The 17,292-nt window shown below is 36.2% G+C and overlaps 1 protein-coding gene across 2 annotated transcripts in view; it reads right to left on the bottom strand.

Moving 5' to 3' along the window:
- UQCC1 (ubiquinol-cytochrome c reductase complex assembly factor 1) overlaps positions 1 to 17,292 on the bottom strand; it is a 91,823-nt gene that overhangs the window by 56,332 nt on the left and 18,199 nt on the right. The window contains exons 3-5 of one of the 2 annotated variants that reach the window (XM_045806094.2): positions 13,472 to 13,567; positions 12,026 to 12,133; positions 5,230 to 5,302 (exon numbers count right to left, since the gene is read on the bottom strand). In XM_045806094.2, coding sequence (XP_045662050.1) covers positions 5,230 to 5,302; positions 12,026 to 12,133; positions 13,472 to 13,567 — 277 coding nt within the window. The remainder of the gene's footprint in view (positions 1 to 5,229; positions 5,303 to 12,025; positions 12,134 to 13,471; positions 13,568 to 17,292) is intronic. The other variant, XM_045806099.2, reaches the window with a different exon arrangement.

Raw genomic sequence — 17,292 nt, 5'->3', positions numbered from 1 at the left:
GACACCAAAATACTATGGTGAGCTTACTGGGAGGTGCCCAGCAGTTGTCAAGTGGACTTCCTCTTGGAACCCAGCAGGAGGGAGGTGAAGGCTGGCCTGGCCAACCGTACAGCTATTAAGATACATGCCATCTGAGAGTGGGCCAACCACCCTCCACCTAGAACAAGAATAGCCATGAGAAACTCTCAAGCCCGGATCTGAAGTTGGGTCTTTTTTGGATGCTAGAACAAAACATTAAAAAGAAAAGTTTTCTTGGAAGTCTGTCTTTCAATCTGGAAAATGAAATTTGGCTGCTTCTAAAGGACAATCTGTTCAATTGCTACCTCTACATCAAAGCTTCTCGGCAGCCTCCAGGAGCCTTTCCAATTCTCTCAGAGAGGGAATCAATTTTTGGGCTGGAAAGCACAGACAGAAAGACAGGCCAGCAGCTGGACTTGGGTCACAATTTTCCATTCTGGGGGTCGGCTCAGGGCTAACGATGGGAAAAGAGCTGGCATATTGACTCCCTGTACCCAATGGAGTCAGAACAGAAACCCACAGGGTAAAGCCCTAAGAAACAAGACGACTGAATGTCTGACCATAAGCATCACAAAAACATAGCAGATCTTCAGCTCAATGAAGCGTGTTTAAACACTTCAAAGTTAAAATCTGTTACTGCCTTTTGTCAAGATCACACTCTTGCACCAATACACGCTCGGTGCGTTATTTTCTGAGGCTAGGTACTTTCTTCCTCAATACCAAGTTGGATAATATTAAACAATTCATCACTGTTATGGAGTGGCAGTATTAACACTGTTGTTTGTGTAATGCAGGCTCTGGGGTCAGACCTCCCGATTCAAAACCCTGACTGTACCTCTTACTTGCTACGTGACTCTGGGTAAAGTTACTTAGCCTTCTCAGTGCCTCAGCTGTCTTCTCTGTAAAAATGGGGAGAACAAGAGAACCTACTTTATAGGGATTTGTAAGGATTAAATGAGATAAGGCCTGTAAAATGTTTAGCAAAATGGTTAATATTTAATAGGTACTCAATAAATATTTACTACTGTTGTTTCTCAGTGAATTATTTAAACACTATGGTTTAAAATATTTTTAATAGCTCACTATTTAAGACTGTGTCAATAAAATGATGAACCTCAATCACTGACTCAGAACTTATTCATTAAGGAGCCTCCTCTCCAAGGTATTAAGTCTCTTAAGAGCTAAAGACAAAGCAGTTTTCATACAGTACGGAATTTCAGTATGGAATTAAACACAAACTTTACTGATTGGCCCCATCTGTTCCAAAGTGCTTCTCATAACAGAACTGATCTCCAAAAGACCAGTTAGCAAGCCACTGCAGGCTCACAGACGTTATGCTCATTGATGCCACAAATGACATACACCATCAGAACATCTTAGAAACAACAGGGGACTGGCTGTTAATCTCACCAGTCAGAATCCCCAAGGTCTAGGTCTCTGGATCAAGACCTTTGAACACATTGGCTCTGAGATGATAGAGAGTCTATAACTTGGGCATTTTATGGGGGTCTATCCAAGAGGCTATAGGCCTATTGTTTACTCACAAGCACAGTGTGAGTAAACAACTCATTCTTACACAATCTTCATGAATTAACACTGGCCTCCCTTCTGTTGGAAGAGTAAGGAAGACAGTGTTGAGCTACCTAAGCCTCTCTATCCTTTTTAAAAATTACTGAATGCTCAGGACTCTTAAAAGTTGAGCCCTAAAATACCAAAAATCCAAGGGAGCAACAGATTAAAGGCATAATCTTGGGAAGTGATACATATATATTCTCTTTTTTTACCCCAAACCTGCCTGGCCTACTCTTTAGAACTTTTCTATAGAAGGTACAAGAAAGTCTCATTGTTTCATAGATATTTATCTGCCTCCAAATGGTATTTTTCAGATTGGCTCCCTTTTTTATTCCTAGCCACGGTTCAGAACCACTTTGGTTTCATTTAAAATTTAATCTACCCACAAATGTCAAAGATGGACCACACTGGAGCATGATACCAATGAAAAAGCTATAAGTCTAAAAGGCAATTCTTTTTTTTTTTTAATATTTTTTTATTATATTATGTTAGTCACCATACAGTACATCCCTGGTTTTTGATGTAAGGCTCGATGATTCATTAGTTGCGTATAACACCCAGTGCACCATGCAATACGTGCCCTCCTTACTACCCATCACCGGTCTATCCCATTCCCCCACCCCCCCCCCCTGAGGCCCTCAGTTTGTTTCTCAGAGTCCAAAGTCTCTCATGCTTCACTCCCTCCTCTAATTACCCCCCCTTTCTTTATCCCTTTCTTCTCCTACCGATCTTCCTATTTCTTGTGTTCCATAGATGAGAGAAATCATATGATAATTGTCTTTCTCTGCTTGACTCATTTCACTTAGCATTATCTCCTCCAGTGCCGTCCATGTTGCAGCAAATGTTGAGAAATCATTCTTTTTGATAGTTGAGTGATATTCCATTGTATATATGGACCACAACTTCTTAATCCAGTCATCTGTTGAAGGGCATCTCGGCTCCTTCCATGATTTAGCTATTGTGGACAGAGCTGCTATGAACATTGGGGTGCATATGGCCCTTCTCTTCACTACGTCTGTATCTTTGGGGTAAATACCCAGTAGTGCAATGGCTGGATCATAGGGTAGCTCAATTTTTAACTTTTTAAGGGACCTCCACACTGTTTTCCAGAGTGGCTGTACCAACTTGCATTCCCACCAACAATGTAGGAGGGACCCCCTTTCTCCACATCCTCTCCAACAATTGTTGTTTCTTTAAAAGGCAATTCTTAAATTGAGTTTTAAAAAACCTTAAGCAAGAGTGGTGTCACTGAAAAATGTACTGCCTCTCTATGTAACTACTTCAAAGGGCAAAGCTAGAACAAAGCTTACTGAGGTGAACATATTCTAATATACGTAAACATCAGTTTATAATAGAATATCTCCTAAAGGTAGTTCTTATTTAAAAACAGTAACATACAAAAATATTAAAATGGATTATAATTTCTTTTTTTTTTTAAAGATTTTATTTATTTATTTGACAGAGAGAGACTGCCAGTGAGGGAGGGAACACAAGCAGGGGGAGTGGGAGAGGAAGAAGCAGGCTCATAGCGGAGGAGCCTGACGTGGGGCTCAATCCCATAACGCTGGGATCACGCCCTGAGCCGAAGGCAGACGCTTAACCGCTGTGCCACCCAGGTGCCCCTGGATTATAATTTCTAATTTGCAGTTATATTCTTTCACAGGCCATGTGGTATAGTGGAAAAATTCCTGGCCTTTAAGCCAGACAACGTAGGATCAAGCCTCAGCTAAGCAACTTTGGGAAATCACTTAGTCTCTTAAGTTTCAACTTAAGAAAAGAAAAATGAAAACAAGAATACAAGTCCTTCCTATCCTACAAGGTTTTGTAACTCCTAAATGAGATCAATGTAAAAGTATACCATGTAAATGTGAATTATTAGCATATAATGGTAATAATGTGTACAAACTTTTATTTTTATAAGTAGTTTACAACAGATTATAAATTGAAACATGATATGTTACCTTAAATATATAATAACCTCATTATTCAATCTATAATATTTTTTTAAAGATTTTATTTATTTATTCGACAGAGATAGAGACAGCCAGTGAGAGAGGGAACACAAGCAGGGGGAGTGGGAGAGGAAGAAGCAGGCTCATAGCGGAGGAGCCTGATGTGGGGCTCGATCCCATAACGCCAGGATCACGCCCTGAGCCAAAGGGCGTGTCACCCAGGCGCCCCCTCAATCTATAATATTAACTCAAGGATCTTCAATAATGAGGACTGGCTAAGACAAAGATAACTAATAAACATCATTTCAAAATAATTATAAATTTATGACTTATTTATGGAATCAAATGTTAAATAGATATCTGAGGATGAGATTTTAAAAAGATATGATGAAAAATACTTGGCGACATGTATTCCAGAAATCACTTAAGAAAAATACAACTTCTAATACTAATAGTTTCTTCATCAAATAAAGAATATTTTCTCCTTTCAGACTAATTTTTCCTAAAATGAGAAATTTTTAGAGATTAAAAGGAAGAAGGAAAGTTTACTTTTGTCCCTATGAATAAATAAGAAACAGAAGGTAGACACTAAATCAGGATTACAACTCAGTAGGGTACTTTAAGTTTCTAACATAACATCAATCTGCTGAAATTGTAAAATCACCAAAACAACTTGCATTTGGTTTTAAAAAACCAAAATAGTTATTAAATAATCCAAACTGCATCTACCTATCTTCCTTGTTATTAACATAATTCTACATAAACATTTGCTTTCCATGAAAAATATCAAGTATATACAGTTAAGTAAGTGTTTGTGGCTTGCAGGATAATGGCTGTTACCACAGATGTGCACAGCACACATTTCTTTCCAAAATCTGTAGAACTAGAAACAGCTTAACTTTCCCAGTTACTTTATAAGTACCTGCTTTAACTAACTTTATTTATAACTAAACAGTTTACAGCATCAAAATGAATACTATATTGACATAACCAACTGATAGTGGTGGTACAAACCAGTAAAACTCTTTTGGAAAACAATTTATCAATGGATATAAATTATAAAATTATATATATATATATATATATATATATATATATATATATATATATATATATATATATATATACCTTTTGACCCAATTATCCTTCAACAGAAAGAAAACAGTCATTAGGCATCAACCAAAACAATTAAAAACTAGAAATAAAAGAAGAGTGATTGGCAAAAAGTTCATTTCGTCAAAATGCTAAGCAAAACATCCAGAATGTAAACAGGACTTGTTTACTATGAGTACTCATATGTAAAAAGACGCATGTGTGGAAAAATGTCAAAGTACTAGTCAAATTTTTAGGTTTCTTCTTTTTTCAAACTTGTTAAAATGTCTTATTTATAGGTTTTTTTGCCCTTGTTTATTCTATTAACAGGGAAAAATAAGCAGGTTTTATTACACACTCTGTAAAGGAAAAATTGTTTCACTAATGACTCAAAACCGATACAGTCATAAAAATGAAAAATAGATTCTTTTTTTTTTTTAAGATTTTATTTTTAAGTAATCTCTACACCCAACATGGGGCTCAAACTTACAACCCCAAAATCAAGAGTCACGTGCTCTACCGACTGAGCCAACCAGGCACCCCATGAAAAGTAGATTCATTCTCCTTTTCAGAACTATCAAAAGTAGTAACTTACTTAGAAAGAATTCCTCGAAGTCAGTTTTCTCCACACAGCTAGTATACATGCGCAGGGCCGCAATCTTAATCTTCTAGACAAAAAAAATAAAACCATACTCAAGATATGACCAAGTATGTTCTAGTGCTGTTAGATGTAGGTCACAGCATCTTGTATTTGTTCAACTAGGAGGAGGAGTCCAAACCTATCTCTAGGCAAATTTAATAGCTAAACCAACACAGATTCTTTCTTTCTTAAAGCTAACCACATAATTTTCACATTTTATAATTTAGCATCAAAATGTCAAAAAGATTTTTCTAATATTTAAATGAAATCTCTCCTTTAATTTCCTTCATCACATTTGAGCCTCTAAATCACTGTTCAGCATCATTCACATTAACTCTTTATAATCTGAAATCCCTTATATTAAAAAATTATCCATTCTTCTGACCAAAATCAAACAAACAAACCAAAAAACCCCCTCAATCCTTCAACCTTACCTCAGAAGCACTACTATCTATTCTGTAAGTCTTTTTTATACCTTGGGGAAAGAGTCATTTTTTTTCTGTATTCTCCCTAGTTTTATAGTTTGTTGAATAAGAGAAGACCGTGCTTACAAATAAGGGTTCTTAATGAATGCAAAATATAGTAAAAGGGTCAATATTTTACTATTCCCCAAAGCATTAAGAATTCTCTTAGAATCTGGATCTGAGTGGTGGTTTTAATTTATTCACTGTATACTTAAGGTGTGTATATTTTACCGTATATACATTATACCTCCATAAAAAATAAATCTAAAAGTGAAAAATAAATTCTTTTAACAGTTAAATTGTAGGTCCGAGGACCAACTCAGTGCTAAAGTAAGGAAGTATTTCTAAGGACTTTCAAAATATTTCCTTAAGGATACAATGAAATAAATTAGGCCATGCACGAAAGCCTTTATAGCAGCTTATTTTTTCTTAAAATGATAGAAAATTACAAACTCAAATATGCAGACTAAAAAAAATGCACAAACAGAATGAAATAGGAACTGAAGAAAAAACAATCTAGAATTTTAGTAAAGCTATGTTATTAAGGTTCATAGTCACCAAAAATATACTATATCCAATACTATATATAATGCTCATTTCTCAGTACACTGTAGGGTCAAAACAGCAGTGTCTCTAATAGGCAGAAGTACCCAGAATAAATTAAAGAAGGATTATGTCTCTAATTGTAATTAAGATTTTTTTCTTTGCTAATTTGAGGTCTGTCATATTTTCAAGGCTTTCAGAGTAAAGCTCATATAGGGGAAAACAGAATAAACACAAAACAACAAAAACAGATATATCTACAAGGGAATAAATCAGCATTAGAAGCCAATTTAAACAACACCTACAGTAAGACACTAAAAAAGCAGAGCAAATTAAACCTAAAAGCAAGCAGAAAGAATGATATAATAACAGAGATCATAAAACTGGAAACAGAAAAATAGCACAGAAAATCAAAGAAGCCAAAGCCAGTTCCTCAATAATATCAGTAAAATTGATAAAACATTAATAGAACTGATCAAGGAAAAAAGAAAAAACAGAGAAGATAAAAATTAGCAGTATCAAGAATCAGAGAAGGTATCAAAACATACCCTAAAGATACTCAGAGAATAATAAGAGACTATTATGAGCACCTTTAGGACAACAGATGTGATTATTAGAGAAAATGGACAAATTACCAAAACTCCCTAGAATAAATAACATGAATAGCCCTGTATCTACTAAAGAAACGGGATTTGTGACCAAAAACAAACAAACAAACAAACAAACAAAACCTTCTCTGAAGAAAACTCCATGCTTGATGGCATCACTAAACATCATTCAACGTTCCTACCAAACATCTGAAGAAATACTAAATCTCCATAAACTTTTCCAGAAAACAAGAGGGATGAACACTTCCTAGCTCTTTCTATAAGACCAATATTACCCTGATACCAAAACCAAAGTCATTAGAAGAAAATAAAACTACAGAACCACAGCCTTCATGAATAGATGCAAAAATCCTTAACAAAATATTAACAAATCAAATCCAGCAATATTTTAAAAGGACAACAAATCACAACCAACTGGGATTTATCCCTGGAATGCAAAGCTGATTCAACATTCACAAATCAATCAGTGTAATTCCCCATATCAGCAGGCTGAAAAAAAAGCCTCTTTAACTTTGTAAACATCTGCAGCTCTAGGAAGCATCTGACATAGAACACATTTTGGGAAGTACTGGTCTCTACCATCATCAAACTAATGATATCCTAATATCATTATCCAAATGCTTTGGCTTTAACCGGCCTATTTCTATCCTCAAGACAGGGAGTTTAGGACATCTGTTAGCTCTTCACTTCAGTCAACAGTTTATTGAGTACCTAACTCAGTACTTGATGTGGATTTGGATGTTGGGAATACAGCAGTAAACAAAGAAGTCAAAAACTCCTGTTTTCATGAAGCTTATGGCCTACCTCAACTATAGACACATTGACTTTTTTTTTTTTTTTTTTTGCCTGTAAACATAGGAGAAGACACTCAACTTTATCAGTAACCAGAGGAATGCAAAAATACCATTTCACACCATCTAATTGGTAAACATTAAACAGTTTGACAGTATCAAGTGTTGGAAATGATACTGAACCTTTAAACCCTAACTGATGGACGTATAAACTGACAGAACAACTGATGAATATAATTTAATAGTTAAAAATATTCATAGACTAGTACCCAGTAATTCCATCTCTCTCTCAAGAAACTCCTACACAATTTAAAAGTACTGTCATTATGAAAAAGCTAAAACAACTGTCTTTGGTAGAGGAACAGTTAAGCTGTAATTTAATTATACAATGTGAAGCTATTCAGCAACTGAAATGAAAAAAATCAGATCTCCACTCAAAAACATAATGTTTACTAATAAAAACAGGTTGAAAAGTGAGATATCACTTACATAGTTATTATGAATACAATATAGAATAGTGTGTATGTTGTTTACGGATGATATATGAGTGGTAAAAGAACAAAAATGTACACGAGGATGACAAAAAACAACTTTAGAATAGTAATTATCTCGGTGGAGAAAGAAAGAGAAGAAAGGAGAAATGGGCTTGTTTATTTTCTGTAAAAGTTTATCTTGGAAAAAATAAAGCTAAAGCAAATATGGCAAAAATTAATATCTGTCAAATATGGGTACTGGTATCTAAATGTCAACACATTTACAATTTTAAGTAAAATTCCTAATGGCCTATTTCTTGATTTTTTTTCTAACTCCACAGTTTCCTTCAGAGTCTCACACAGAGAGTCCTCTAGGTTCATAATCATTCTGCCTGAGAAAGGCAGATTTGCCACCAAAACCCAAATCTTCCCTTGAGAAGGTTTTCCCCCACAACATGTTCATGAAGAAAGCCTTCTTTACAAATAATGAAGACCTCACCAGATTGGCCAGTGTATTTATACACTGCTCATAATGTGGCAATCAGGAGCATTTTATAGTTCCTCACTTTTCCTGCAGTGAAGCCAAGCCTTTATACTTGGGTGAGCCACTTTCCTGGACAAATGTCTAAAGCAAGTCCCCTAAGACCATCACAGAGGGACTGGAAATAACAACTTGGGGAAAGAATTTCTTCCAAGATTCATGCATTAATATAAGTTAAAGAGGTAGGTGGACTAAATTCCACCCAGTCAATACAAATTGTTCTGGTTCTCAGAACACTTCATGTTTATTTCATTCTAACTTTGGAAGACTTCATCAGTGTCCCTGATGAAAACACAAGCACCTCAGACAGCTTTAAGAAATGAAAATTAGCTCTCCCACTGACTGATGCATCTTGTGCCATCTTACAGGATGAAAAATGAATGCAGTAAAAGGTTTGCACTAACAGCTGTGTGAGAGCTGAAGGGGCTTTGAAGTCATTTGAACCTTCTATTCTGTACTGGAATTCCTTCTACAGCATTCTTGATTCACAGTCAACCATCTGGGCCACTGTTCAAACAAGTCCAATGACCCTGGGAGGTTACCTATCCCCCTGAAGGACAGTTCTTGTTAGAGTTTTATGAATGTAAATCTGCTTCATGTAACATTCATGAAACATTCACTGCCCAGTGGAATACCTTAGTTAGATTAAGTCTCTTCATTTTTTTTTTTTAACCAATACCTGAGAAGAACCATCATGTCTTCTCTTTTCCAGGGTAAGCATCCCTATTTCCTTCCACCACTCTTCATTCAAAACGGCTCCTGAAGCCTTCACAAGGCTCACTGCCCACTTTTGAAAGCATTCCAGTTTGTCAGTGTCCTTTAGAACAGAAATAATTTTTTGGCTTTATGCTAACCTGGAAACTGCCTATTCTATGACATGTGACTGAACCTGGGAAATGTTGTCCTTGTCTTACCTGATATCACTACATAAAGATGATGGAAAAGAATGGTTATTTCAGGACAAACAGGTAAGGAAAAGCTACATTTAAATTCCTAAATATGAATCTAGAAGAAAAATGAAACTACATATGAAAACGTTACAGAAAAAAATGGAGGAAAGAAGGTTGATACTGCTGATGTCAAGCAGATATTTTACTCCCTGATGAAAGGCATGTGAAAACACAAAACTCAAAGATCTTTCTAGTGCAATCCAATACACGTGTCTAGTCATTGATACCTGAGTCAACACTTACTGAAAAGGGCTTGCAATCTTTCTTTTTATTTATTTATTTGACAGAGAGAGAAAGAGAGCAGCAGAGGGAGAGAATCAGGCTCCCTGCTCAGATCAGACTCCCTGCTCGGACTTGATCCGAGGACCCCAGAATCATGACCCCAGCTGAAGGCAGACGCTTAACCAACTGAGCCACCCAGGCACCCAAGGCCTGCAATCTTTTAAAATGGGAAGTTACACCTATGTTTTCCTATCCAACTTATACTAGAATGGCATACTTTGATGTTTTGATGTCACAAATTAAAAAATGAAGGTTACAGAAAGTAAACACTGCCACATCACAAAGCCTTTTAAAATGCAAATATTAAGTACTTAGTTGAGGTCACAAAGGAACCAAGAAAAATCAAAGGCTAACTTAAACTACAACAGTGAAGAAATTTTCCTGATGATTTAGTAATCCTCCAAATGGTAGCCAACTTTCCCTCTGGAATCATAAAAAAACAGACTAGACAAAGCAATGGTAGCAACCAAGTGGAACTCAACCATCAAGAAATGAATAAAACAGTAAATTTTTCCTTTTTTTCTTTCTGCTCTCATTTCCCTTTTCTTTTAATTAATTTCTAATTTTCATTTTTTTTTAAGATTTTATTTATTTATTCGACAGAGATAGAGACAGCCAGTGAGAGGGAACACAAGCAGGGGGAGTGGGAGAGGAAGAAGCAGGCTCCTAGCGGAGGAGCCTGATGTGGGGCTCGATCCCATAACGCCAGGATCACGCCCTGAGCCGAAGGCAGACGCTTAACCGCTGTGCCACCCAGGCGCCCCTAATTTCTAATTTTCAAACAAAACACGTTTTTTTAAGTTTTTGAATCCAAATGCCATAATCACAAACCTTTTTTTCATAAGAAAGATTCTTGTTAAAATCATTACCCAATATACCAATGATTATCATTTGCCAAAAGATTAAGATGTAAAAAAGATAACTTTAATGAATATAACTAATATTTCACTGATGATTAAGAAGGCACTTCATAACCTTAGGCTCTCAAGAACATCATTACCTAGTAATATGTGTTTTCTTCTATACTTTTCAAAGCCCCGTGAAAACAAAATGTTTGCAGAATCACCATTTGCTTTTCAGAATTTATATAAAAAAGACATTATAGAGAGAAGCCTATACTTGGCTGCAGTGAGAACTGTTAGGAAGAGAACCAGACATTGCAAGGAGAACTACAAGTAAAGTCTGTAATAAAACTAAAATTCTAATTTGAATCTATCCTGTTAAAATGGTATAACTGGCATTATTTGATCATTTGGGGCAAAGCTATGATGTTCTCTAGAAAAGTCCTCCCTACTGCTTTGTGATGACTTGCTTTGATTAACATATAACTTAACGACTGATTAGGCTTATCCAACATTCTAGCAACCTTGAAAAGCATTAAAGGCTTTATAGCAGAAGTTAGAAATGCTAGCACCAGGAGATAACTGGGCTAATATTTTATTACTTTAATTGGTTAGAGGCATTGTTATAAAAACCCAGGGGCAATATGCACCTGATGCAGAGAAGACATTCATTCATTTATAGCAATGACTATAAAGCAAAAAAATATGCTAAGCTAAGACTTGACTAGGAATGACACAGCTAGCAAATATCCCTCCATAAAAAAGAATTATAATAAATTACAAAATTGATTAATTTTAAAAAGGTTATTAGTAAAATTTTAACAAAAGTCACTCTAAAAAAAAAAAGTCACTCTAATGACCTAGTGAAAAAGATCACTTATGAAAAAGGATTCATCAGAGAGTAATATTTCCTTAAGAATGCTACCCATCAGAACATATGGCCCATCTACTTCCTTAGAACTCATTTGCATGGCGTATCACGTAGCAAGAGCCTGGAAAGCCCAGTCTCACTGGCTTAGCTTGTACTGAGATATTTCTAAGGAAATCAAGTTAAGGGAACAGCGACAGTATTCCAGACCTGCATATTACATAGATCTGAATCAGAATGAGAGGGTGAGGGAGGGACAATACATTTTGAAGCTCTCAAAATAATGTATGAATTTCACAAAAGCAAAGCAGAAGCTTTAAAAAAAATCTATAAGGAGCAGAAAGCACAAAGCCCAAAAAGAAAATGAGAAGAATTTAAAAAGAATTTACCCATTTACTGTATTTCAAAGGTCCTGTAAATCCCATGGCTTCTATTATCTTCGTGAAGGCACCAACCTTCTCCTCAACAGGCTGTGGAGAATCCTTGGTAGTAGAAAGCTATTTCATCAAAAAGAAAGGGACAAAATCAGTTACAAAAAAAATTTTTTTTGAAGATTTATTTATTTATTTTAGGTGGGGAATAGGGAGAGAAAAACTTTTTTTTTTTTTTTTTTTTTTTTTTGAGAGCAAGAGCATGAACAGGGGAAGGGGCAGGGCAGAGGGAAAGGGAGAAGCAGACTACCCATTGAGCAGGGAGCCCCATGCAGAGCTCGGTCCCAGGGCCCTAGAATTATGACCTGAGCCAAAGACAGACACTTAACCAACTGAGCTATCCAGGTGCCCCTAGACAGAAAGTCTTAAGCAGACTCCTTGCTGAGTGTGGAGCCTGACGTAGGGCTCGATCTTACGACCCTGAGTATCATGACCTGAACCAAAACAAAGAGTCAGACACTTAACCGACTGCACCACCCAGGCACCCCACAAAATAATGTTCAAAAATAGAATGCTTTTGTTTCTTATTAGATCTAAGGGTATTTTTTTATTGCTTAGATTTTTTTTCACCTAGAATTTTTAATTCTCATTTTTCTGGGCATCTTATCACTCAGTGCAAATATATCTGGAACTCTAATAGGTGTCCTTCAAGTTTCAGAGCCACCTCACTGACTATATGCCTATGAACCCATGTCTAGGAAATGACAGATTTGGGCTATCAGAATAAAAGTTCTATGGAAAAGAGTACTTTTAACAGGAAACATTGACCCTTACCTCCCAAAGAAGAATTCTGAGAAGTGGAATGCTCTATGTTTTTAGCATAACAGGAAAAGGAAAGAAAACTACTGTCTGAAAGCAGTCAAAAGTCATTCAAAATCAAAACTGACCAAAGCAAGCACTGAATAAGTGTTCCTAAACTCGTATTTTTTAGTATAACACATTTTATTAATGACTATAGAAGATACAAGTCTTGTAGTTTGCAAATAAACTCCAAGAAAAACCTATTCTAATGTTAAGCCTCTCCAAATGAAGGCAAGCTATATAATCAATAAGGAATTCTCCAAAAGTTAAATATTACTTCAAACATGTTTAACATACAAAAATCTTTACACTACTTTTAACATATAAAAAATCCGTAACAACTGTTTTCTCTAAAGGGTTTTCTAAGCAAGACAGTACAACAGAAGAAATACAGGGCACAGGATCAGAAGCCTTAGGTTCAAATATTCAGTTGGTCTGTCGCTTATCTTCGTGACCTTGGGCAAGTCACTTACTTCCATGAGCCTCACCTTCTGCATTCAATAAAATTCCTTGCCTCATCCAGCTAACCATTTTGCTGAGGTTCAAATAAGAACACCTGTGTGAAAGCAGTCTATAAATGTAGAAAACACTAATAATTCTCACCTTATTTGTGGTGTGATACTTCCTACTCCTCTGAACATCTATCCCATGAATCTGTTCTGATCCACCACATTCTAGGGACTGGCTCACCTGAGGCCACTGGGGGATTAAAAAAAAAAAGATGTAAGCAACAGAGAGCATTCACTTGGACAGTTACTCTGAGTAGAGCTGCTTCAAAATTAAGACTACAGAATCTCTCCAACCTTGCTTAACGTAGCTCCTGGTGATCTGATCACCAAAAGAATCCAAGATGGGCACTTAAAATTGTGTCTGGTAGGTACTCAATAAACATCTGTTGGCTACCTGAATAAATAAAAGGACTCGGTTCTGGAAACCTGGAACTAAATACATCTGAGTCAACTCTAGGAACTAGAATTGCAGTAAAGACCTACCTAAACAATGGCAGCAGTGTGGTATATGGGGGGGAGGGGACTCTTAACAGTCAATTTTAAGTTTAAAGCCTGATTCTGCCACATATAAGCTGGGTGGCCATGAGCAATTTACTGAACCTCAGTTGTAGGGAGGATTGAAGATAACACATGTAAAGTAATTTCCACAAAATAATAAATAGAAGCTGCCATCATCACCATCACCACCAACATTGTTGTTCAGATCAGAATTGCCTTCCTTTTATGTTCTCATTGCACTTGAATGCATTTTGGCAATAAAATAGCCATTATTTACAATCATCACGTGCCAGGTACTATGCTAAGTGCCTTACATATACTGCCTTCTTTAATACTCACCATAACACTATTAGGTTGGTATTAAAATTAAGACCAATAAACACAGTTTTGAAAACAAATTCCCAAGGGAAAAAAATTTCATGTAAGAGAGCCTCACTGCAGCATTATTCACAAGAGTGAAAACTGGGGGGGAGAAAAGTCCAATAAGACGGTTAATTAAATTACGGTAAAGTCACTCAATGGAAAATCAGGTAGTCATTGAGATTTTTTTAAATACATTTTATTTTTTAAAACAGTTTTATGTTCACAACAACACTGAGCAGGAAGTACAAAGAACTCCCATAAACCCCTTCTTCATACACTCACATCCTCCACTATCAGCATCCCCCAGCAGAACAGGACATTTCTTACAATAGATGGAACCTACCCTGACACATCATTATCACCCAAAGTCCTAAGGCTCATTATTGTTGGCAACATGAAAACACTTGTATGTATAAAATTATAGGTAAAAACATAAATGCATATGGGCATCTCTAAAAGAAACATACAGAAATTAAAGAGTTATTTTGTTAACAGAATTATGGGTGAGGGAGCAGAAGGAGGGTTACCCCTTCAATTCTGGTTTACTCCAAGAAAAGAGGGAAAACATGAAATAAAAATGATTTTTTTTTTCTTTAATCCTAATGAGGGAAAAACAGAATTTCTAATTGACAGTTATTTACTTTTCTTTCCAAATACGGATATAAAAAAATTAGTTAGGATTTTCCTGGTCAGTCCTAAGAACACTTATGCTTTAATTCATAGGTATTAAGCAGGCTTTGTAAAACAGACTAAACACAGAACACGTCCCATTATATTACATACATCAATATAATGGTTTATCTAGAACACAAAGCACTCAAACAGGTTCAAAGAACAACGGACAATTCCAACTAGCCATGCTTTGGGGCAAACTCTCTTTTACTAGATTACATGATCCTTCTCTTCTCCCATAGCTCCAGGAGTAACCAATGGATTCCTGTGTGATTGTCTCATCGACTGCTACATTTCTGTCCTACCATTATTCATAAGTTAACATTTAACACTATTTGAACTATTGCAGTACCTAGGTATCTAGTACCAAGAACAACACCTTGTTTCCCCATACCTACACATATTTATGAATACACACATTTACTATTTGTTGTTCTTGCCCCCCAAAAAAGATTCCCTTGACCTTTAAAGACAACAATTTTTCCTTTCTTTATTTCTTTTTTGTTTTTTTTAGATTTTATTTATTTATTTGACAGAGAGAGAGACAGCCAACGAGAGAGGGAACACAAGCAGGGGGAGTGGGAGAGGAAGCAGCAGGCTCCCAGCGGGGCAGGGAGCCTGATGTGGGGCTCAATCCCAGGACCCTGGGATCATGCCCTGAGCCGAAGGCAGATGCTTAACAACTGAGCCACCCAGGTGCCCCAATTTTTCCTTTCTTTAAACTGAAGAGATACCAATAAACAACTTTTTGTAAAAGGAAAAAAAATACCCTGAAATACTCAAATGTCACTTTTTCAAAGAGGCTTTCTCTGACCATTTTATCTAAAATAGTTTATCATCCCATCATTCTCCATCATAGCAGTAGCCTGTTCATTTCAGTCACAGTACTCATTATAATGTATAATTATATGTTTATGAAACTTGCTTATTTTCTATCACCACTACCAAAAAGATCCATGAGGGTAGAAACTAGGCATATTACCAGAATCAAATGCAGTGTGTTAGATATGGGAAACACTCCAATATTTGTTGAATGAACAAACTCAACCACTTATATGGTTATTTCTTATTATTTCCTTCTTGTCTTTATCTACATACACGCCATGTATATGTGCTTCATTCACCCAATCTTTATTTAATGCCCACAATATGCCAGTCTTTGTGTGAGGTTTTAGGATACAAACAATCCCTATCCTCAAGCAGCTCATAGTTTTATGGAGAACAGAAAGAAGACTGACTACACAAGAAATGGAACCAAATATCACATTTCAAAATGGTAAAAGGGGCACCTGGGTGGCTCAGTGGGTTGAGCATCCAACTCTTGATCAGCTCAGGTCATGATCTCAGGGTCGTCTGATCAAGCCCTGTATCAGGGCTTGGCACTCAGTGGAGTCTGCTGGAGATTCTCTCTCTCCCTCTCCCTACGCCCCTCCCCTTGTTCGTGCACTCTCTCTCTCATAAATAAATCTTTTAAAAAATAAAAATAAAAAATAAAATAAATAAAATGGTTAAAGATCATATACTGCCCCCCCCCACACACACACAGAAGTGTTAGGCAAAGATGCAGAGCAACCAGAACTCTCATACACTGCTGGTGGGAGTGTAAATGGTACAATCACTTTGGAAAATTATTTGGCAATATCTACGTAAGCTGAATGTATGCACATTCTAGAAAACTCAGCAATTCCACTTCTAAGTATATACCCCAAAAGAAATGTGTACATATGTTCACCAAAAAACATGTACAAGAATGCTCATAGCAGCACTGTTACTAACAGCTCAAACTGGAAACAATCCAAACACCCATCAATACATAAATGAGTCATGGTATATTTATATAATAAAATACTACACAACAAGAATGAATAAACTAGTACTACACAGAGCAATACTGATGAAGCAAACATACAGAGTACATACTGTATATTTAAAACGCAACTATTTTATGATATTCAAGGTGAAGACTGCGGTTAACCTTGGCTATGGGTAGTGACTGGGGGGCTCAAGGAGCTTCTTGGGTTCTATTTCTTGATCTGGGTGCTGGTTAGTTCACTTTGTAATGATTCATTGGGCTGTGCACTTACGATTTATGCCTTTATATTTTTATTATACTTCAATAAAATGTACAAAAAATGCTTAAAGGTATATAATAAACTATGTAAACTATAGAAATTTGGAGGCGAAAAGAATTACATACAGTCATCCAAAAAGACTTCACAAAGAAGCCTTAAGAAGTGGGCAGGACAAAGGAGGTGAGAGTCAAAGTGGAGGGAGTGCAGTAGAATGGAAGAGAAAAGCATGGAGGCAGAAGCCCCAGCTCTGCCTATCATAAATTTGTTTTGAGAACCAAATAAAAAAGTGTATGTGAAAAAGATAAGCAAA

The sequence above is a fragment of the Ursus americanus genome, chromosome 22, assembly GCF_024610735.1.
Source record: "Ursus americanus isolate L20-20 chromosome 22, mUrsAme1.1.p, whole genome shotgun sequence".
Taxonomy (NCBI): domain Eukaryota; kingdom Metazoa; phylum Chordata; class Mammalia; order Carnivora; family Ursidae; genus Ursus; species Ursus americanus.
This window is presented reverse-complemented; position numbering and strand designations above follow the sequence as displayed.